The sequence below is a fragment of the Pyrgilauda ruficollis genome, unplaced genomic scaffold (genome assembly GCF_017590135.1).
Source record: "Pyrgilauda ruficollis isolate IOZ18807 unplaced genomic scaffold, ASM1759013v1 scaffold57, whole genome shotgun sequence".
Lineage (NCBI taxonomy): Eukaryota > Metazoa > Chordata > Aves > Passeriformes > Passeridae > Pyrgilauda > Pyrgilauda ruficollis.
Window position 1 is genome coordinate 798767 of NW_024527377.1, and position 23513 is coordinate 822279.

At 42.1% G+C, this 23513-nt stretch overlaps 1 protein-coding gene across 2 annotated transcripts in view; it reads right to left on the reverse strand.

Moving 5' to 3' along the window:
* Positions 1 to 23513, reverse strand: part of FSTL4 (follistatin like 4) — a 204392-nt gene that overhangs the window by 75224 nt on the left and 105655 nt on the right. For both annotated transcript variants that reach the window (XM_041482057.1, XM_041482058.1), the window contains exons 4-5: positions 22011 to 22201; positions 18518 to 18638 (exon numbers count right to left, since the gene is read on the reverse strand). In XM_041482057.1, the coding sequence (XP_041337991.1) occupies positions 18518 to 18638; positions 22011 to 22201 (312 nt within the window). The remainder of the gene's footprint in view (positions 1 to 18517; positions 18639 to 22010; positions 22202 to 23513) is intronic.

A 23513-nucleotide genomic window follows, 5' to 3' on the forward strand; every position in this document is an offset into this window, starting at 1 on the left:
GTCCTCTCTTAACATATTTCTGCTTGCCCACAGGTGTAATAAAGAGCTGATTACTGAAAGCTTTTCATGCCCCCAAGAAAAGAACAGACTAAAAGAGAAATTATTTCTCTAAACAATTCTAAGCAGTCAATTTGTTAGGCAACAATGCAAGTTCCCTCTGCTTGGAGCAACAGAGAAATATCAACAAGGCTGCAAGCTGCCACATAGGCTGCATCAGGATTAATTATTTTATATTACAATGTCTGGAAGTAGGGGGAGCAAAAGAATTAAATGGAGCTTTATGTTTTCAGCCAGCAAGGGTGCTGTTCAGCCTATTGGCTTCTGTAAGTGAAGAGACAGCTTAAAGGAGGATGAATCTTCCTCCCTGGCCATATGTAACCTCTTGGAATCTGAATGCTGAACAATCAGCAAAGCAGAGCTGCACAGTTTGAAAGACAGCTGTGGTGAGACATGTTTAACCTGGACTGGGAGAACTGCTCAAACCCCTACTTTCAAAAATCTTTCAAGAAATAGGAACAGATGATTAATAAATACCCTGTGAAAAAATATCATGCCCTAGCAAGGAAAATAAAACATGGGTTATAGTGAAGTCATTCTGCTCTTACTGTTATTACAAACTAGTACAGTGAGAAGGGAACTTAACAAAAAAACATCTGAGCATCTGATTATGCTTATGAAAGAGCATGTCTCGGCACTGGAACTGAAGCAGTTTTGATTTATCCAGCAGCAGCCCAAGGTAGGTTGACTTTGGCGTCTAAGATGATGTGAGCTCCCAAGGATGCTCTCTGCCTGTGGGAGGTTTGGCAGGACCTTCTCATCGGTGTGTTCCCCCATGTGCACCCAGGCAGTGAGCTTATTCTTCAGTATTCCCCTCACCTGGGACAAAAATGCAATTTTTGTTTCCTTTTCAGTTGCTTTTAATGATATTTGGCACATTTAAAACTTTTGACTCTCAAGAAATGTGACTGAAACTAGTACATAGACCCAACAATTTTAGGGGAAGGGGAAAGGAGAGATGAAGCAAATAGCTACCTGACAAATGCATGAAAGTGATCAATACTGAAATACTGCTGTCAAATCTTGGACTGAACCTTTCCAGACAGCCCATCAATTTGGAGATGAAGGCTCCTTCCTGCCTCCCGTAGGAGAGCTTGCTCATAAAAAAGTAAAATCTTTCCATATGTCCTTATTTGCTGTTTCCAGCCAGGTAACATGATGGAAAAAGACCCGTTGTACTGCCCTGACATGCAGGTGATGTAAAGGAACGTAGCTGCTTTTAAAAAGAATCCCCTACAAGGGAAATGACAGGTGGTTCACTTCTATAAATTCAGGTTCACTGATTTAAGGACACAGAGCCTTGGAGCACAGATGCTACTGTGTTCTCTTTCTTACCATGCTCTGCAAGAGGTGCTGTTTTTCTGGGAGATAGGCTGGACAGTCCCATATTCCGCAGGCCAGTTACTCAGTTCTGCCTCGGAGGTTTTTTCCACAGATCCTTTCTTCATCTGCTGCTGCCACTACTACAGCAGATTTAGCTGCAGAAGAGGTAATACAGCTGTTCCCAGACACCACAAATATTATCCTGCAACAGTCAGGGGAACCAGGCAACTCCTGAGTGGCTGGCTGCCACGAGTACCCAGTGCAGGGGTGCCACTAGCCCATCTTGTGCTACAGCTCTGGTCCAACAGAGTCTTGCTTAGTTATGAAAACAGGAACAGCCTCTTTGCCTTCTTCCAGCCCTGTCCTGTGAGGCTGCTCCTGTTCTTTCCTGAAGGTGCTGCCTGGAGGCAGCAGTGCCCACATCCTCCCCAGTGTTCCAGAGACGTGCCCTGACTCTTGGTGTCCATCCAGGACCCAGCACTCCTTTTTCTGCATGCTCTGGAAGATGGTTATAAACAGTCTGTATCCTTGCTCATCAGCAGAGCTGCTTTGTTCCCAACACATGATGAACAGTTCATTCTTTTCTATAAAAATGAAACAGTATCTTCTCTTGTAAAAAATTTCTTTCGTGGTCCAGGGTCCTCTAACTTTTATGATCACAATTAGGTTACTTATTGCAATGAAATGATGGCATTTAAAGAACTGGAAAATTTGGCACTTCTGTCCTAGGGTTCCTTTCTGTACCTGGCGAAAGGGGGGACTTTGAGAGGAACAATCTACAACAAACACACTGCTTTTAAAAATCCAGAGCATGATCCTATACCAAGTTTGTAAATCACTCCTCAGCATCACCATCATCTCAGCTTTCAAGTCCCTCCAGTCCCTGTGTGTGGTGCCTGGGTGTGGCTGTCTCACTTCAGAGAGATGAACAGCGGCTGGTGGCAGTGACTCCCCTGGACCCCCAGCTCTCACAGCAGCTTCAGCTGGAGACAGCAAGGTCAGACTCTGGGGAGAAGTCACTCTGAGGCACAGGGAAAATGAAGTATTCTTCAGAAGTCTCATTTGAGCTAGAAGGCAGTTTGGGCTTTAGCCAAGAGGGGAAAAAAACTGCGATGCTCAGCACGACAACCCTCTGCAGCAGTGAGTGACAACGTCCTTGTGAGGGATCTGTGTCTGCCAGGGGCACTGAGCACCCCTGGTCACGGTGGGAGCTCCCTGGGCCAGGGCCTGAGGCACCGGCCCTGCTCCAACTCCACTGACAGATGCCAACAGCTGCCTGTTTGGTGCTGGCTGCAGGGAGGGCATCTTTATGGCTTCTAAGGTCATCTCTGGAGGGCAGAAAAGCAAAAAGTCGAATACTATTAAAAACCCACACAACAAACACTTTTCTGAAAACTGGGAGGCTAAATCAGACTGACTGGGCACCCAAACCCTTCCCCTTGTCTGGCCCTGCTGTCCTGTGGAACACAGGGAAGCCTGAATCCCATTTAACAGAGACTGATTACTCTCAGTCTAGGAAAGCATTAGGCTCAGTGGAAATGTGTAGGTAGCTATGGCAGAGAAGTGGTTAATCCCTTTGCTGCATTGAAAAAAAAATATTGAGAAAGTAATTCACAAAGACAGGAAGACCAAGAAATTTCTCAGGTAGTATAATAAATAATTCCCAGTCATAGTTTGCAATTTTAGAAATTAAATCTTTATAATAGAAATTGCAAGGAAGTTACCCATGTAGGTCTTGCTATTTCCAAAAGTTCTTTAAATTCATTTCAATGTGTTTGCTCTACAAACTCAGACTCTATCCAATTTCTTCAGGTGATGGGTAAAGTCCAAGGAAATGTCTTGTCATTTTGGTTTAACTAAAACTCTGTGATCTGATGAGATTGTGATGTCGACATTGTACCAGTGCTCAAGCACACAAAATCCTGAAGACTTTATCTCATATATGGATTATTCCCTCCTTCACCTTGCAGAGGACACATATTCCTGCCAGGAAACATCACTCCCACAGCTACAGACCACACAAATCAACACGGACCAAAAGGACCCTGTTTTTTGGCAAGGGCATTTCCATGTGGCTGACACCAACCTCCACCATCATGGGACTGGCTACCAATGGGATGAGCAGTCATAATAAAATTACACAATGTGAAATCTGGATATAGTTCTTGACGTGCTGCCCAACTAATTCAGAGAAAAGAAACTCCTGAAGCACTACCACAGCAGGGAGATGCTGTCCATCCACTGGAGCAGGGATATCTCCCAAAGGAATCCCTCCTTAGAAACCAGCAGAGCTTGCAACATCTAATTCACTTAGACAAAATCCCACCATTATTTCCACATCTAAGGCTGATGTGGATGCATCTAAGAAGTTTGTAGCCCAGGAAGGAGCAAATGTGTAACCTTTTCATGTGTAGTGCCAATATATTTCTTTCTGCACTGGAGAGCACAGGGACATCAGAGACAGCCCATGACCAGAGGAGGAGGACACAGCAAGTCCTGCAATAAATATGTTTAGAAGAATTCAAAATGGTGAAAAAATGGTTTCTTTCTTACTCTGGTTAGAAAGAGATTTGTGAGATAAGAGACAAAAGTTACCCTTGACTTTTTCAGCTTTTCAGCCCCTGTGAATTGAAGAGAGACGCTACAGCCCCTAACAGCTGAGACCCATCTGCTGCTGACCCAGAATAATTTCTGAGCAACAAAGGAAACATCTCTTGGACATCCATAGTCAACCTTTTCATGAGTTATACAAGGATAAGGCTTAGAAATACAATAATTTGCCAAAATAGGAATTGTTCCTGTTCCTCTTGTGCCTTAATTTAAAAACCTTTCCCTTTATTTCCATCAGAGTAGAAAGAGGCAGGTAGGAAAAAATAGGCTAATTGAGAAGAGAAAGCCAGGCATGTGTAGATGGGGGTGGAGATGCTGGTGGCCATGGGCAGTCAACTTCTGTGGCCCTGGGTGGCAGTGAGCAGGCACAGGAAACCAGCAAGGCTGCAGGATGGGATGGAATGCCACGTGGGATCCCTCATCCTGCACTGTATTAGCCTGCTGAAGGTAGGGAAGGAGTAAAAAAAAATATAAATTAGCAGCTTCTATTTCTCCCTGGGCTGTTTTTCCTACATCACTGTAACTGTTTATTTATTTATTTTTAAGGCAGGCTGCCCTGGTGATCAATGTCCTGTTGATTTTATGGAGGAGGCAGAAGAAATGGGTCAAAAGAGACTGCAAATATGTATAGACAGGTGGATTGTGACCCAGGAACAATTCCACTTACAAGTAAATGAGCTTTTTAAAAATGATCAAAGTTACAGACAGGGACAACTTCCACCAGACCAGGTTGCTCCATCCAAGCCCCATCCAACCTGGCCTTGAACACTTCCAGGGATTGGGCATCCACAACTACTCTGGGCAACCTGTTATTCCAGCTTACAACTGGAATAGGCAAGGACTCTCAGAGTGTGCAGAATTTGTATTTCAAACACAAACCTGAGACATAGCAGATTTACAAGAAGTAACACACTTCAAAGTCAGACACTGCTGGGTTTGCTGGAGACTGGGCACGTCAGCTGGGGGCAACCGTGCAGCCCCCACATAACCTGGGGCTCACTCAGGCTCTGACAGCACAACCACCCAGAAGACTAATCAGATAAAACTTCAGCACAGAAAAATCATCTTGATTACTCTGACTGATTATTAAGTAATTCTTCAAAAGAAAATGAAAAGAGAAACAGTGAGTCTCACACAGCACTTCCACTGTCCCTGTACAGGTGGTACAACAACTGCAGCATTTACTGGGCTGCTTGCAGAGCCCAGCACCAGTTACCTCCACTGCACTGAAACACATCTGTTATTTCAAGCAACTTAAAATGGACTTTATCTGACAGCTTTTGATGCTGGAATTTTAAATTAGCTGGGCCTCACAATCCAGTTCCTATGGGGCATCGTCCACAAAAACTAATAACAAAAGCAATAATAACCATAGGAAGTCAAACATTCACACAAGTGGTATAACTGCTTCATAAGATATTTCAACCTTCTACGAGCAACTTGTATCTATTCTTCAGAGTAAATTATCCAGTGGGCTGACATGAGACATGTAATGAAATTGCTTTGCCACTGGCCCTGTTGATTTCCTTTTAGTTTCTTTCATTATAGGAAATTAGTGGATCACTAACACTCACTAAAGCACTTTTTGTTTCATGGGGTGCTTGCAGAGCCTGATGGAAGATCTGCCCCTCAGGGAGTGACTGCACAGGAGGATGAAGGTGATGGCTCAGTACAGGGTGGTACCAAGGCCCCCAGCCTTCCTTCTCCCTTCCCTCCTGCTTTCCCCTTAAAGGAAATTACACCTGCCAAGTCTTCTGTTGCCTAATGTTTAACAAAAGGAGGATCAATGATGGCTCAGAGCTGCTGATCCCCTCCCAAGAGCCAGAAGAATGAAGCTAACCTGCCACTCTCTTTTTTTGTTACTTGTAAAGCTCTTGGACACACGATGTCTGGTGCAGGGGAAATCTTTCATTCCTCAATGTCCGCTGTTAAAGAGCTCTCACAGAGCAGGAATCCAACAGTTCATTACTTCTATCTGCTCAACAGACTTTTGACATAATTGTATTAGTGCCTCACTGCAGGGCTTGAAAAGTGAAATCTGAAAAGCAGCTTTTTGCCATTGGTTTATGTGTTTGCTGAAGATCTGTTTATGTACTGGAATACAAACCACATTATTTGCAGCTCATATAATTTGTTTAATGCACTGCATTCAGAGCCTACCTGTGCTAATGCATCACAGCAGTAAGTAGGGTACAATCACTATGTTTGAAAAAGGAAAAAAATGCATTTTCTGAGCCAAATCCCTCCCTCAATGCAATTGTTTTCACTGAATTCAACTCAGCAGGGTAAGGGATAGGTGGAAGAGGGGACAAGGAGGAGACACTAGCTGTGCTCACCTGGATGGCAGCAGCCAAATTTGTTCTTTTATGTCGTAAGCATCCCTCTCATTCATGGATAATGCTGGAGGGATGTGCTGCTCTCCAGAGGAGTTCATGCACTAGCAGCCCCTCCAATGCCCACACGCTGTATTTCTGCCATGTCAGGATGTTTTGCTACTGCCAAAAAACTCCTGCTTGGCAAAGAAAATGCATTTCCATTCTTTTTGAGAGGTCTTTGACTCGGTGGGTGTCCATGTAGCACTGCAAGATGAATGTACACTCTGTCCTAAGACTCAGCTGTTTTCATCTTCCATTCAGCTGCAGTCACTGCTGTCAATGTATTAATTACAATCCACAGTGCCTGTCCATCCCATTACACTGAGGTATTCAATAAATAATGATTAACATATTGGAGTCTTTCCATAAGTGCATCTTGGAGTGAATGGGTTCATAAAAATACATCTTAAAACAAAAATAAGGAGGATAATAGCAATTCTGTAACAAATTTAGCCTCATATACATCTCATATTTTAGCAGATGATTGCTTAGCAAATTGCATTAAAAGCCACACAACACTCTAGACCTGCCAGAAGACACTCTACACCTCTTCAAGGACTTCAAGCCAGTCTACCTAGGAGACACACTTGTATTTTTTATGCTTAATACTCCACTGAATAAATTTTAATGGTGAAAAAACCCAATAATAATTAGTATTCCAATAAGTGGAGATGTGCTAAAACAGCCAAGACATATCTCCATTTTTTACCTTTTTAAGCCTGTAAATTACCATATGGACTGCTCCAAAGGCTGGAGATTAATTTGGTGGCTACCAATGTTACAGGAATTAAGGATAAACAGGGCAGACTTCTGTGCTGTTCACTGTGGGAGAATCTGGCACAGGTTTTTTTTGTAGATACAATAAACTGCAGTCCCCTGAAGAGAAGAGACTGAAGGCAAATGCCTTCCCCATCCGTAATGACCAAATGCAACCAGATGCTGTCACTTGTCCTGAAAGAACTTTGCCTCCAGGTCCTACAGGAACGTAAACCCTATCTAGTGATGCCTGCATATCAGCTACAGATGCCAGGACTGACAAGTTGCTGTTTGGGTATTTAGGGCAGAAAAAGGAGTTTTGGTCCCAGCTGGTTTAGTCTGCTGATGAATTTGGGTTTTCCTGCTGCTGGAGGATGGGAGATCCCACCTCCCACCCCAGCCAAGGTGTCCTCAACAGGAAACCAAAGTGTCTTGCTGCAGGACTAGCAGATTACAGAAAAACACAAGAACAATAAAGAAACGAGACTCCTGTCCTGCAAATTAGGTCCTGAACAATGGCTATTTTTTAAGTCCGCTGTTGTAAACCACAGGAAATTGTAACTTTACATGTGGGCTTATACCCACAATATCCATCCTCTAGAGGAACCTTCTCCCAGATGTGTACACCTCTGGGTTCTTGGGCAGATGCTGAGTAGCAGGAGACACAGCATATCATCCATTGCAGCACACAAACATTAACACATGTTTTTCCTCCAACCTCCTATTTTGTTGCAGGATGGGCTCATGGACAGGTTAAACACCACCAACAACATTCAGTATGGGCCAGCAGTAGCAAGATGCATTTCCTCTCATCAGCTTGCTAAGGACTCCATGCACAGCTGCTGAATTTTCCTGGCAGAAATGATGACTTTTTCCTACCTCAGCAATGGGTTCCTTAGATCAACAGCCTTTCCAGAGCGAGCAGAATGGAAAAGGGATTTGTGCAGCAAAAAAGTTTTATGAGTTTAACTGTAAGAGCTATCAAATAATAGCTGTGATACATTATATTAAAATATGCATATATGTGTATAAAATATATGCTTGTATTGCTGTAAAGGTTGGACCTGATGATCTTGAAGGTCATTCCCAACCTTAATGATTGAATGAAAAACAAATAATGCAGTGACAGTGCCTGACCTCGGCCATACAGTGTCAGGACTGGTGACAGCTCTTGGCTTTTCACAGATCAGGGTCAAACTAACCTGGGGTTTTGCTGCTGCTACATGTGGACAGCAGGACAGCACCCCTGGCTGCACATGGAGCTTCAGCAAAGGGCTGTGATTGATGATGCCACTTGTGGTGGCCCAAAACACTGGAGAAAGCTGAATTTTCTCCATTATTACAATGACATGGAGAAGCAGGTCACAGAGCCAGACAGGAGAACAAAACCACAGGAAGAGTCTGTCTGGACAGCATCTTTCAGGAAAATCTTCAAAATCAGTCTGTAACTGAAAGCAGTTCCAGCAGCCAATCCATCAGACCACAGCCCTGCCCTGACACTACAGGAAATCAGGATATGGAAGAACCCTGTGAAACACAGTTCCTGTCAAAATACAGCCTGAAAGGGTATTTGAAATGTTACCCTGCTCTTTCAAACTCTCAATTCTCTCATTTAGTTTCATATTTAAAGGGTGTATATACACCCTGTGAAATCCCAGGGTGAGGATATTTTCATTCTCTTTTCAGCCCATCCCTTTTTGGTGTTTTGCTGTGTAATCACTGTCATTCCCACTCCCTGTTCCATCACCCTCTGCATTCCCACCACTCCTGCAATTTTTGGGGCTGTGGTATATGGGGCTACTAATCAATGCTGAGTTTCAGCTGGCCACAGAGTAGGACACCATTCCAAGTGTCCAGGACAGGACCTGTGATCTTTACTAATACATGATTCAGATTTGTATGATGAACAGAATGACAAATTATAAACAGAAATATACTTAGCATATTTCCTTTTTTTCTTCTTCTGTTAAATCATGGCCACAAATTACTTCTCTAAGCAGCAAGTTTCAAATATCACTGCTGGAATATCAATGTCTGAACTGTGGTGAAAGCCACAGGAATCTAAGTGTGGCATAAAGCATGAGTTCAGTAGTGGCTGTACTTGTTTGCAAAAAGAGAAACAAAAATTCTGCAGCTGAATTTTATGTACTGCAGATGAAAAAGCTGACAGCAGGAACAGTGCTTGAGAGGCACAGCAGGGCTGAGCTTGGCCTTATTTATGTCTATCAATGGCTCCTGATATTCTTTCTAAAGTTTTGATAATCAAGAATCTTGAGAATGAGTTTTTTATGGTGGTGCTAAAGACAGATATTAGCAACAGCCGAGTTTCAGCTCAAATCTTGATGCCACTGAAGCATCTCTGAAGCTTTCTACTTTTTTTCTAAAGGTTAAAACCCTTTTTAATTCTTTTTGGAAGTATTAAAGCAAAATCAGCCTCTGAGTTCAGCTTAGTTCAATTTTCTACTGCTATTCTTTTTTTTAAAGTTTCTATCTGGGCATCCTGGATTTGTGAAGGAGATTTTCTCCTGTGAAGAACATGAAATAAAAACATCTCAGCTGTGGCTCTCCATAAATTGTATCACTGCACTGGGAATATGTACTGTACTCAATAATTTTCTGATGGCTGCTCTGGCATTTTGATTACAAAATTAGCACTGCAGCTCTGTAGTGCTGTACAGTGTCAATAAAATCTGTCCTAAATGAACTAAGAACCGGCTGATGGACAGATCCCTAAAAGCATTACTCAGAGGGATCCACTCAAAAAGGGAACCAAATGAGGTCACTAATCCTGGGAAAAGGGTCAGTAAGTGACAAAACACACAACAGCAACATGATCCCTGCCTGGATGATGAGGAAAGTAATATGGGAGGGGAAGGGTAGTAAAGGAAGTTTTACCCTCTGCACCTACTCTGGTGAGACTGAGGCTGTATTAGTTTGGTTTTTTTTTAATTCTCTATATATCATGGAATGTTTTTGGCCTTAGAAGCTATGAATCTACTCAACTACTCAACCAGAGGAAGAAAAGATGAAGAACATGAAAATGGAGAAGCAATTCAAAGCATCCATGAGGTGCCTGTAAAGGCAGAGAGACCATTCACAGCAGCTCTCCTCAGATGAAGGCAGATTTTGAAAGAAAAATAAAACACTTACAATTACCCACTTGGAAATACAAGGAGAGAAAACAAGAAAGAAGAGGAAAACTGCAGCTAGAATGTTATGAACTGCATGTAATAAAACAAGATCTGACTCAGGATCCTGCCATATAATGTCTCTGACTTCATGTAAAGTCTTAGGCATTGTAACTGTAATTTTGCCCATTTTCAACAAAATGTCATTTTTGCCTCATGAAAATATTGCATTTCCTTCAAAAATTCCTCAGAAAGACAGAATATGACTAAAAAGTAAAAAAAAACCAACCCCCCCCCCCAAAAAAAAAAAAAAAAAAAAAAAAGAAAAGATGAAGAACATGAAAATGGAGAAGCAATTCAAAGCATCCATGAGGTGCCTGTAAAGGCAGAGAGACCATTCACAGCAGCTCTCCTCAGATGAAGGCAGATTTTGAAAGAAAAATAAAACACTTACAATTACCCACTTGGAAATACAAGGAGAGAAAACAAGAAAGAAGAGGAAAACTGCAGCTAGAATGTTATGGACTGCATGTAATAAAACAAGATCTGACTCAGGATCCTGCCATATAATGTCTCCAAAACAACACAAAGTTTGGGTCCAATCTTCATTCAGAAATCGGCTCTGGTTTTCCAAGACCATAAGGAAGCCATAGGAACTCCTGCAATTCTTCATTCCCAGCTCATAGAAAATGAAAATTATACTTTTTAGACCCCTAACTACATGACTTGAAGGTGCACTGAGAATCACAGAATCATTTAGGTTGGAAAAGCCCCCTAAAATCATTAAGTCCAACTGTTACCCCAGCACTGCCAAGGCCAGCACTGAACCATGTCCCCAAGCGCCACAGCTACACATTTGTTTAACATTGGTGGTGACTCAACATGTGTCTAGGACTGTCAGCCATTCTATGATTTCACCAATATTTGTATTTGCTCTTCACTGACATAATTTTGTGTTTGCAAGTAACCCAAAATACTATTATTTGTGCATGTGAAATTGCTTCAGTGAACACTGCCAGCTCAGATCAAATAATTTTTTGAGTAATGGTATTTGCCTGGTTTATGCACCAGTGAGTCACTCATAAATACTTATAAATATTTAAATATTCTAGTCCTGCTAGAGTGTGTGCAGACATTTGATATGGTTTGTACTACATCACCTCTGAAGCACTACTCCACATGGCAAATTCTTGCATTTAAAACCAAGATTAACAAATCAATGCACCTTGAAAAACACTTTAAGATCAACAGTACATTGTCTTCTAGTGAGTTTTCTTTGCAATTTGTAGACAATAGATTTCCAATAACAACTTGTAATTAAATCACTTTCTCTTATTCAGTTGTTGCATATTAAGACTGTTGACATTTTACAGATTGTATCTTTGGAAATGAGAGATATGAACACGGGGGAATGGCTTTAAATGAAAGATCCTAGGTTTAGATCAGATATTAGGAAGAAATTCTTTCCTGTGAGGGTGGTGAGGCCCTGGCACAGCTTGCACAGAGAAACTGTGCCTCTCCCATCCCTGGAAATGCTCAAGGTTGGATGGGCTTGGAGCACCCTGTTCTAGTGGAAAAGGTCCCCGTGGCAGGGAGTTAGGACAGGATGAAGTTAAGGTCCCTTCCAGTCCAAACCATTCTGTGCTTCCCTACTGGAAAAAATACTGGAGTTTGGCAATTGACACTTCAGTGCGTGGGTTCTGACATGGGAACAGCCAAACCAGTGTCAGGCACCCTCCCTGGCTTTCCATGAAAAAATCTGGCTTCTATTCTTGACATGAAACCACAATCATTCTAACCACATCCATGTTTACCATTAATTCTGCTGAAATTTTATTTGAGGAGGCTCTCTTAATTGATGTCATAATGCCAAAATATATAAAGTGGGTAGAATACAAAGCTGAGCAGCAGCCCTGATTAAATGAATTAATGTCTGATCTGAACATGGAAACGTTTCTCTTTTTAGCCCAAGGCAAAACCATGTCCTTCTCTCCACTGGCAAGCATGCATCCACATATAACGTAATTATTCTTGATCTGATAACTTTTAACTTTTTCTCTGGAACCACATTTTAGCTTTTGAAACCTTTTTGCTTAGATTAAACTTGTCTTTCTTGCTAAAAATTAATTCTGATTTTTTTCTTTTTCTGAGAAGATACATTTTGCTTTGTTCAAAATGCAGTAAAACAATTGAGACTACACAACAAACCTGATTCTGACTGTTGTTTTGTGGAACTGCAAACAATGCAGGACACATTGCTGAAGCCCTAAGATATAGTTTAGACTTGAAGTGCAAAAGGTTTTCACAATGAGACGAGCTTTAAAAGAAAGACAGAAAAAGAAATCAACTTTTTTTTTTTTTCTTTGCAGAATGTGTTTCTTTGATAGCAAGGGAGGAAAAAAAGAAGAAAAAAAAATCCAAGCAAGAAAATTTTCAACATTCAAGAAGTAGCTGCCCACTAAAATGCAGTACAAACGAACTCACTGGGATATCCCCAGCTGAGGCACCATACCAGACAAAAATTACATTTCCAGGTGCAGCAGGATCATTCCTAGTGCTCAAGCCAAGCATCTTATACTGCATTTATGAGTGAGGCAAGGAGTTAGGTGCTTCTGAAAATGATCTAAAGTCAAAACATATTGAGCAGGGAGATCTCAGGAGCTGATCAAAGGCACTTCCATCCTTGAGCATGTGCCCAGAGCTCAACCCTGCCCACTCACAAGTCTTTGGGCACTCTCCCCTGTGCTGAGCTGCTGTGTCTGCCTCCAACACACACCAGCTCCATCCTCAAAATGCCTAAAAATCCAGCATGATGTCATGGCTCAGCCATGGGAATGCTGCTGACAAAGTGCTGTTGCATTGGCTTGGGTGCTTGTTGCGTTTTTCTGTCATCCCTGTTCAGCCACTTGGCACTTCCTGCAGGACTCAAACTGAATGGTTTTCAATTTCTGCTTTTTCCCTTGATTTTTTTATCTTTTCAGTTTTGTTTCAGCTCTAAGACTGCATTATTAAAATAGTATTAATATACTAATAACAATAATAATAACAGTAACAATAATAACAACAATATTATTACTACTACTACTAAATGCTCAATAAGTTGCCTTCATCCCCAGTAACATATCTGCATATCATTCCTCGAGGCAATCAAGAATGGGCTGCTTTGGCCAGCTAAAGGAAACCTCATTTCTTTCCTGAGTAGCTCCTCTAACACCATCAAACCAAAAGCAGAGGCCGTTGCTCCCCTGCTTGCCCAGCCGTGTTTGAAGTTGGGATATCACATCGCTCACAGAAGCGATCAATGCTGGTAAGCTAATGAATTATTTCCAAGTTTGTACCAATATCTGCAGCAACATGAAAGAAAAATCACATACCAGGGAGATGACAGCGGGAGGGGCAGAGCATGGGGCACAAACTGTCAATATTTCAGGACTATGATTTGATTCCATAGATAACTGTTGCTACAACACTGCTTAAGAAAACACTGCAAGCAAAACATTTTATCTCACAATATACTTGTCCAATATAATTATCTGGGCTTGACCAATCCATCTGGAAGGAAACAGCAACAAATACCTGACTGTAGGTGCTGTGCCATCAAGAACAGCTTCATGAATTTGTGAATAAACACCTCATCTGAACGTGGATTTTACAGGTGCAAGTGCTGCTGGAACAGCTGGCTTGCCACACGTGTGTGCAATGTATATTCACACACACACACACAGAGAGCAAACAGGGGTATCTGTTTTCCTCAAACAGTATTTATCCACCATTATCACCTTGTTTATTATGAGTTGGATATGCTGATATATCTACCAAGAACAGATACCCTGCTGAAAGCTTCTTCCTCACTCAACATCTTCCTCTCCCACTTGACCCTGCAAGACCCTTTTTATCTTTCACTCCCTGTTTCTCAATGTAGAGCTTTGCTTTTTCCTCATCAGCACCAATCCCCACAATCTGGGGACAATTAAAATTTCTGCCCTAAAGTAGTTTCTAGTGAAACAGAAATATGCACAACTCAAAAATAAATCTCTCACACTCCACACTTCTAAGGAGCCTCTGGAGGATGTTGGAGGAATCAGGAATGGATTGCTCCCTTCTCCACACCACACAGCTGTGGGGAGTACAGCTCCTGGAGATTTTGGGATCACTGCAGTAAATCCGGAGCCAGCCCAACACTGCTTCTCTGCATTGGCAGTGGTTTACCTGGCACCTCTGCCCAGCCCAGGCTCTCAAATTCATTTTTTCACCCAGTTTATTCAAATTCAGTCTGGTCTCCCAGCCCCTGGTTGTGGAGCTGGGAGAGCCCCAGGGCCGGGGGCTGGCACCATCCACCCTCCCTGGCTGTTACCCAGCATTTCCCTAACCTCCTGCTAAAGTGTGTACATCTCATTTTCATATTTCTTCCTTGTGCTTTTTCGGTTAATATTAAGGACATATTAAAAAAGGAAGATTTGAGCTAAAACAGAATCAGGGAGTAACGAAAAATGTTGTCTTATACTCCTTAATTGGAGTTAAGAGCACATTAATCCTGCAGCTGCTGCTGCATTCATTCCTGCATGAAAAATGTCCCTACTTGTGTTTTTTAGATAGCATTAATATCCATAGATGACATGCCTCTCATCTTACAGAAACAGCAATTTTCTGTCTACATGTAACTTATATGCAACAGGCCACGGCAAATAACAACTGGATTGAAAAATCACAATTCAGTATTTTTCTTTCAAACTTCCTTTGTAGGCTGTTTTGGTCTAGCTATGACATCAGGAAAGTACTTTAATGGGCCATAATCTAGACTTTAGGGGATTTTATTGTTGGTTTAATAACTCCTTATTAGCTAAACAGTGGTGACAGGATAAAGGCATTTTGATGGAATGCATCTTTTCCCTCTCCCTCAATTATCTGTATTACAAATTGACCTGTCCACATTGATGATGATGATGATGATACAGATGTAGAAGGTTACACAGACTTTTTCTTAAGTTGGGCTTTCACATCTGCCAACCTGCCACTTGCCCATTAGGGAAGACAACAGGAACGCCAGAAGTGTCATGCCTAATTTTAATGACCTCCAGTCAGATACAGAGCCAGAAGTTATATCTAAAAACCACCCATCTGAGCATTCTTAAACGTATGACTCAGCTGGGTGATGTGCTTGCCAACTCACCAGGCTACCTCTGCACTGATTAATTAGATGCATGCATTGCTTTAGCTCTTATGACAACTAAGCCTTTCATTTATTAGTCATGTATTGAATCTTTGTGACAACTTAAAGAAAAGACAACAGACAAATAATCTTTCTAGTACTCTATTTTTGGCATGTGAAAAATCTCAAGATCATCATATCAAATTATTTTTTTAAAATTACGGTCCTGAGACTCCTTATCTAATAAAAAATTATTAATGAGGAATTAGAAGACACCTACAAGTGGTTCTTACCAGAGCTGCCAGGGGAGTGTTTCATCCGCCTCATGCACTACTTGTGTATGATTAAGGCAATTTGAAAGCTGACACTTTAATCCTGTGTTAACAGATATTTCTAGTCATCCTCATAGATGCAAGAAAACGCTCAACAGTGCTATCCTTGGGATTAAGGAACAAAAGAACTTTCAGAAAACCAGAAGAAAGATGGTAGGTTTAGAAAGAAGGCCACTACTTCTGTCCATAATCCAAAACTGTGCATTAAAATGCATATGACAACAGTTAGAAGTTATGATTAAAAATAGCACCTATTAGATGTAGTGCTTGTATTGGCAAAACCACATTTCAGAAAATGTAAGACTCCGGATTTATCTCATTCATACACTTTTCATTTATTTACAGATAATCAACATGGTGGGGCAGAAAAATAACCTTTGGGTCCCTGAAAGTCTTAGAGAGAAAGGATGGATCAAGGGAAAGCAAGAGACACACATGGAGTGAGAGAAAGAGGCCATTTTGTGGCTCTGTGGGTTACAACAAGGCCACAAGACTCTCTAAAATGAAATACAACTTCTAATGCAGCACAAGAATGTCAGATTGGGCAGCTCTTCACACTATCAAGGTCATTTTCAAACCTTTCCAACACTGTGACACTCCACCAGAGCACAGAGCATGGAAACAGATGTAACAGAGTTTTTGAGAGGATAAATTAGATTGAGACTTTCTGATGTCACTGAATTCTGGTAATTATGTTACTCAGCTTGCTGTGCAGCCATGCCCACACCTTGCTGCCAGCCTGTGGCAGCCACAATTCATGGCTTGGGTAAACTTCAAGCAACAAAAAGATCTCTCTAATAGGCAAAAAAGAGAAGTGTGCAGGATGCTGTACCTTTAAACTACTGCTGCAAGCCAAATTCTGACTCATAACAAAGCAGAAATCTGATAAACAAAATTTTCATAAACCAAAGTGTGCCCTTAAGTGTTTAAAGTATTTTTTCCTACATCATTTAATAAAGTAAAAGGAAAAAATATACTTCAACCAGGCACTAAATCTGCTTCCAGGTTCCCCAAAATTTCAAAAGTTGCAAGGAATTAACTTTGCTTTTAAATTAAAAGCTTGTGAGCCATTAGTTGCTCTTGATAAAAGTCAGGATTCTGGGAAAACTGAAAATGGAGAAGTCAGTCTAGTTTTCAGCTTCAGTTGGTGAGCAATTCTGTTCAGATACAAAATTCCTCTGACAAACAGTTATTGTTACACCTTGTGTTTTGTTATGATAATTGTGCAGTTTATCAATATTATTGCTATTAATTGGTTAATATTTTGTACTTGTCTTATTTTCATTGCCTACTTAAAATTCCCTGAACCAAAACCCATAGAAATAATTACTGGAATTTGGGTTTAAGTTGATGTGACTTTGAGAACCCATTGATCTAAATATGCCCCCAAATAACTTCATGTCAAGCCTTTATAGCTGGGTTAATGCCCTTTATGCCTTCTTAATGTATGAGATTTTTATGTTTTACTGTATATCTGCTGTGTTGAATTAAATGCATGTGTGGTTCAAACAGGTCCATGGTGACAACTGGGGCTAATCCTAAAGCACTTTAAACACCTTCCAGTATTTAAAGGCTGCCTACAGGAGAGCTGAAGAGGGAATTTTGACAAGGGCATGGTATGATAGGTCAAGGGAGAATGGCTTCAAACTGACAGAGTGCAGGGCTAGACTGGGTATTTTAGGAAGAAATCCCTCCCTGTGAGGGTGGTGGGGCCCTGGCACAGGGTGCCCCATCCCTGGAAGTGTCCAAAGCCAGGCTGGATGGGGCTTGGAGTGACCTGGACTAGTGCCAGGTGTCCCTGCCCATGGCAGGGGGATGGAACTTGATAATCTTTAAGGTCCATTCTAACCCAAACCATTCTGTGATTATCATCTAAATTGGTTTTTTTTAAATGAAAAGTGGCAAATCAAGAAAACAGGCACTACCCTCTTTAGAAAATAATCCTGCTTAAGAGGTAACCAGCTTGTTATTGGCCCTTTCCCTGCACTCAACAGGGTCAATGATTGAATCCTGCTTCAGTTTTAGCCACAATGTCTTAACCATACCCAAGTTCTCTGTAGCTCACTATCCTGATTAATGAATAACTATGCGTATTTCCCTTTTTCTTTAGTGTTCCAAAGGAATGGGCAACAATACAACTTTCTATGACCCAGATGAAGGAGACAGTGTGGGCCTTTTCCAGGGAAGGACTTCAACAAATGCATAACTTAAAGCAAGAACATAAATTTATGAAGATAAATGGGATAACAGAAGTATTTATTATATAAATACTGTTTAAGTAGCTCTGTGATCCCCCGATCCTTGCACAGGATGCTGAGATTTGTATGATGACTGCACACTCTAATACACTCATTAATATGGAAACAAAATGTAGAAAACATAATTCCCAGGCAAAATATTCAGTAAACACCTTCCCCACCGCAAACTAACTCGTATTACTACAGGAGCTTTGGACAGGTTTCCATCTTGCTTCTTCAGGGTTAATCAAACCATGATTAACCAGTCTCTCAGGTCTAGAGACTTTGGCCAGGCCACCGTCTCTCCCTTGCCATCAACAAGAAGCACAAGACGACACAGAAGAAAACAATAAACTTGACACACCTGTACCAACCTCCTGCTCCACGCTGTGGAGCACAGACACCTTGGGAACAAGCCTTCCAAAGTGTTTTCATGCCATTAAAGACAAAAAAGGGATCATCTTGGCTGACCATGTCTAGGAAGACAACAGTGCCCTCACAGATATTGCCATGCTTCAAACAGCCAGGACAGACCAAAGCAGGGACTCACGGAAGGCTGTGTAGAGCTCCTGCAGGGTCAGGTGGCCATCATTATTGTAATCATCAAACTGGAGAAGGTCTTCAAGTGTACAACCCAGTAAATCATCCTCCAGGTCCTCCTTCTTCATTGGCTGCAGCAAAGAGAACAGGTAACCTTACATGGAATGCAATGCTACACACTGCTGGCCTGGCCCACCTGGCAGATTTTCCATGAAATGACCTTTGTGGAATAGGTAGATAACAGATATATTATCATAGTATTTGCTTTCTGTCAAGATATTTCTTGCAGCAATTCATGGACCATGGACTGAAGAGCCCTTTCCTTTACCAGCAGCACAGAAATGCATTTTCTTTTTGAAAATGGACTGAGAAAAAACATTCCACAGGGAAAAAGGAAAGTCTGCTTCTCCTTTCTCCTCAGTAAGTAAGGACAAAATCGTATTCCCTGATTTTAGGACTAGAACAGGCGACAGTGGATTGTACTCAATACTGATGTGCTTTTCCAGCCCCTGACAGTTTGCTTCTTTTGTTTTTTCAACATTTCATTTGGGTTCTCTGAATTTATGGCAGAACATGAACAAATCTGCTGAACTGTTGCATCTTCCAGACAGGAAAGCTTTTTCCTGTAGGCCAGGGACTCTTTTATTTACTATTCTAGTCTTGACCCATTATGCTGAAGCAATTTAAAGTAATAATGCTAAAAAAATGACCCTTCACCTAGCAAGTAAAAAATATTCAATAAAAGTGAGATCAACCATAACTTCCAAGATCAATCCTCTAAAGATGGAAATTGCCCATTGTGTACCCTCTGTATAGAAAATTGATTGACTTTTCATAAGACTGACAAGTTTTTACTAGTCCTTTTGATTTAACGTCAGGAAAAAAAAAAAAGTGGAAAACACTTCAGCTGTGACACACTTAGTAGATTTATGAATCTGACTTTAAGATACATTAAAGATTTAAATGGAAATAACATTCCAATTACCACCATTGTTAATAACCTTATTTATCCATGGTTGCAAAACTACGTGGCAATTTCACTGTTGAGTCCAGAGGGAAAATATTGGACAGGGTCTACCAGCAGACAGGAGGCAAGCCAGCTCTAAAGAGAAGGGGATGGGCCATCTGTTGCCACTGTTTTGCTCAAAGCAATTCTGTCGTGAAGAACACACAAACAGGTGCTGAGTCAGTGAAGGACCATCCCCCTGGAGAGACTCTCCTTTGGGGTGAATCCTTCCGCAATGAGCCTCCTAAAGATCCACTTCCAAGTCTTAAAAATCACTTTTTACTGCAGCAGTGCAAGTTACCTGCCTTGAGTTTTTGCTCAGACAAAGTTATAGTGCTTGAGAGACTATTTTTCTTTTAAATAAAACAAAGCAAAGGCACAGCACCAGCTCATCCAGCAGTCAGAGGGAACAAGATCTCACTGCACCACATTCAGCTCAGCTTCCTCTGCCCATGGGCAATGAAATTCCTATCTCTGGGGGAAATTTAAAGTTGCAGAGAGCTTCAAAACAGAGAGCTAATGCAAATCAATTACAAATCCACCAAAGAAATAGGTAAGAAGAGTTCTGTTAAGACTATAACCTGGGTAATTAAAAATTGCTCGTTACCTAAAAAGAAGTCCCTTGAAACCTGGGTGGATAAACCAGTTTTGTAAGGGCACATAAAAATCATCTTGTTAAAGAGAAAAATAAAGAATTGGCATGCTACAAATCAACTGTGAGAGCCCAGAGGTGCCCACAGATACGCCCCAGCCTGGCTGGGACTCAGCCATGCTGACACCAAGGGGCCTCAGACCAGAGCCACTCAGCTCAGGGTTAAAAGCACTCATGGCATATCTAAACTGTGGATTAATAGGCATTATTTTGTCTTTTGAGAGGTGATCCCTCTGTCAACGCAGCCATGCTGGTGGCCGGATTGCATGGGGAATGGTCGGGTGAGAGGGCTCCTGGCTGGGGCTGAACTTAAGTCTGGTCCATCCAACTGTTGTGGGCTCCAGATGTTCAGGCACATTTTCTGATTTTGATAACAGTGAGAAGAATTAAAAGAAGAGTAGCCAATATCTGTGTTTGTACTTGTGAGAGAGACCTGGGCTCCAGGTACCTCTGCAAACAAAGCCCAGAGGAACTTCGAGGCAGACCTTAGAGCACTGCCTGAGCTCCTTTGCAACAACAATTGCTTGCAGGCTGCCAAACCTTTATTTCCATGAGAGATTTAAAATCCTAATAAAATAAGTTTCATGTAAAAAGGGCAAAAAAATTGGAGAATAGAAGAGACACTTAGATGCCACTATGTAAAACTGGCTTTGAATTCAGATAAAAGTGTTTTCTTATAGCTACCATGTCTTTATGAAAAAATCATTGCCTTCAGAGGAAATATTGCATATATTCATAGCCCTGAGATCTAAGGGAATTTATGCTGACACTTTGCATTGTGTGGAAAGGATCAAGCAACCTGTCAACAGCCTGAGGACAAAAATGCAGCACAAACTGTCCTGGAGAGGAGCATGCTCAGGGAGGAGCAGGCTCGTGCCTGCAACACACTCTGTGCTCCCTGGGAAGTAAGAGTGCAGATGAGACACTCAAGGGAGAACTTACTCTGAACAACCTGGTTTAGTGGCAGGTGTCCTTGCCCATGGCAGGGGGTGGAATGAGGTCAGCTTTAAGGTGCCTACCCACCCAAACCATTCCAAAATTCTATGAAGGAGCAGCTCTGGAAACTGGAATAGGTTCTAGATAGGAGTGGCTTCCAAAGGGCTCTTAAAAAGCATTTGCTAATTCTTCTCATGGATGACATAATGGAATGGAAAGGACATTTTACAGGACTGTTTTCCCTGGTCTGCATGTGCAAAAAACAATTTGAGGACACAGAGTACCCAGGGTGAGTGCCCAGGATGGCTGTTTGGCTCACTTTACCAAGGAGATGAATTCCAACAGCACAGCACAGCACACCTGAAATTAAAAATAACAGTTTTTTCAAGCTCTTACCTTTTCTACCTATTTCTGCGAATCCACATTTCAGCATCTGCCCAGGGATTTTAGGACAATATACCTGATGAAAAACATCTCAACTTTCCCATCACATTACTCTGTGCTAATGCACAGTCCAGAAGGCAGGGAGAAGAATTGAGAGATTGCTGCCTAACTTACATGCACCTAAAAAAATCTAAATTGATTGTCCCCAAGCTGGCTAACTAATATACTTCAGAAAATGTCAGTTAGCAGAGCAAGGATTATTATCTATTTTGAGGAGTACAGATGGGGCTGGAAAACTGCCATGTTTTTTGTTTGGAGATGAGCTTCAAATGTTTGAGACAATGCTGACTCCTGGGAGATGAAGAGAAAGACTCATTGACTGTGTTAGATTTTCCTCCTTTACTTCCTGCTGACTGGACAGGTACAAATGACCATTCCCACCTGAGTGCTGCTGTGTTACATTCGATTCACACTTTGAATGAAAATCCACTTCATAATCCCATTCTCACTGAACAATAGACCTACCTGAGCCAGTTCAGAGCTGCTGAGATGCCCATCACTGTTCAGATCCAAGTGCTTGAACAGCTCTTCAATCAGGAAGCGCTTCTGGGCTAGCCTGTCCTTGGCCAGGCTGCTGGGCGGGCTCTGCCGGCGAGCCTGCAGGTCCAGCAGGATGCTCTTGAGCCGGCTGTAGTCTGCCACGGTGCAGCTGTCCCCTGAGAGAGAAGACAGCATTACTGCACGTGCATGACCTTCATCTTTTCCAAGGAATGAGGTCCTAAAAGGAAAAATTAGGCACATATGTCTGCACATTCAGCTCCACTCAGCTGTGCACCTGAGGAGCTCCTGTAGTCGTTACCTTTTGTAATAGCTGGCAGATTTTCTAAATCCTGCTGTCAGGGATACTCTCCAGCATGTTACCTTCCAGATTTTACAGGGCTTCAGTTACAGACTGCCACACTCAGTTTTGGAACTCCCACAAATATGAAATTGGCTCTATGCTTTTCTATATGAATAAATTTATCCCATAAAGTAATAAATAAACCTGGGGAAGCTGATGTTTAGAAAGTTGCACTACTGTAACTGGTTCCTCAGACTGTCACCCTATGTCAAACATGGGGCTGATCTCAGGGAATCCTCAGAGGCAGCCTGGTGGTAGAAGGCCAGAGGAAGGACAGTGAGGAGTGCAGGGCTGTGGGGAGCCCCTGCAGCTGTGGTGTCACTAGTGCCTGCTCTCATCACCCCTCATTTCAGCTGCAGGCTGAAATAAACACTGTCCTGTCCCTGCCCAGGGAAAAAGGTTATTATCAGGGAAAAGCCCTCCAGCCACTCTCCCTGAAGTGATTCTGGCTTGGCTGAAGAAATCATATTGAACCCTCCTGACCCTGCAATCTCAGGCTGTGCCCGCAGCATCCAGCTCTCCCACAGCTCTTCCCCTCCTCAAGGAAATGCATCCACATGCCCAAAGCAGTATAAGATATTATGGCCCTTTTTTGCTCATCTGCTGGCTGGCAGAACTCAGCAGAATGAGAAATGGCAGCTGTCCTTCTGTGCAAATCTGTTTTCTTTAGTGCAGAGTGGCTGCTGTCTTTCAGGAGCCTTGGAGCAGACCCTGGAGCACCCTCAGGCTCCAGCTGTCCCACACCTGTGGGTATCAACCATACCCCACCAACAGCACCAGCACCTCCAGCTGCTCCCCTCGGATGTCCTTATGCCTACAATGTAACTTCCCTATAACGTAAATAGCCTTACTCTCTGCAATACTGGGTTTAAAACAAACCTTTTCTTTGAAATCCCATCACTGATCCTCTTGGATTAAATCTAAGATTTAATCTTAAATCTAAGACAACATGGTCCCACCTCAGTTTAAGGGACAATACCCTTGTAGATCAGCTCCCCAAAGACTCTAAACATTATTCCACTGAAAAATAACAGAAGACTCTGGCACAGTGACAGCTAATGTTCCTGTCCCTTTCTTGCTGAGCTGCAACATTTTGGACCTCTTGGTCCCACTCCAGCTGAAACCCA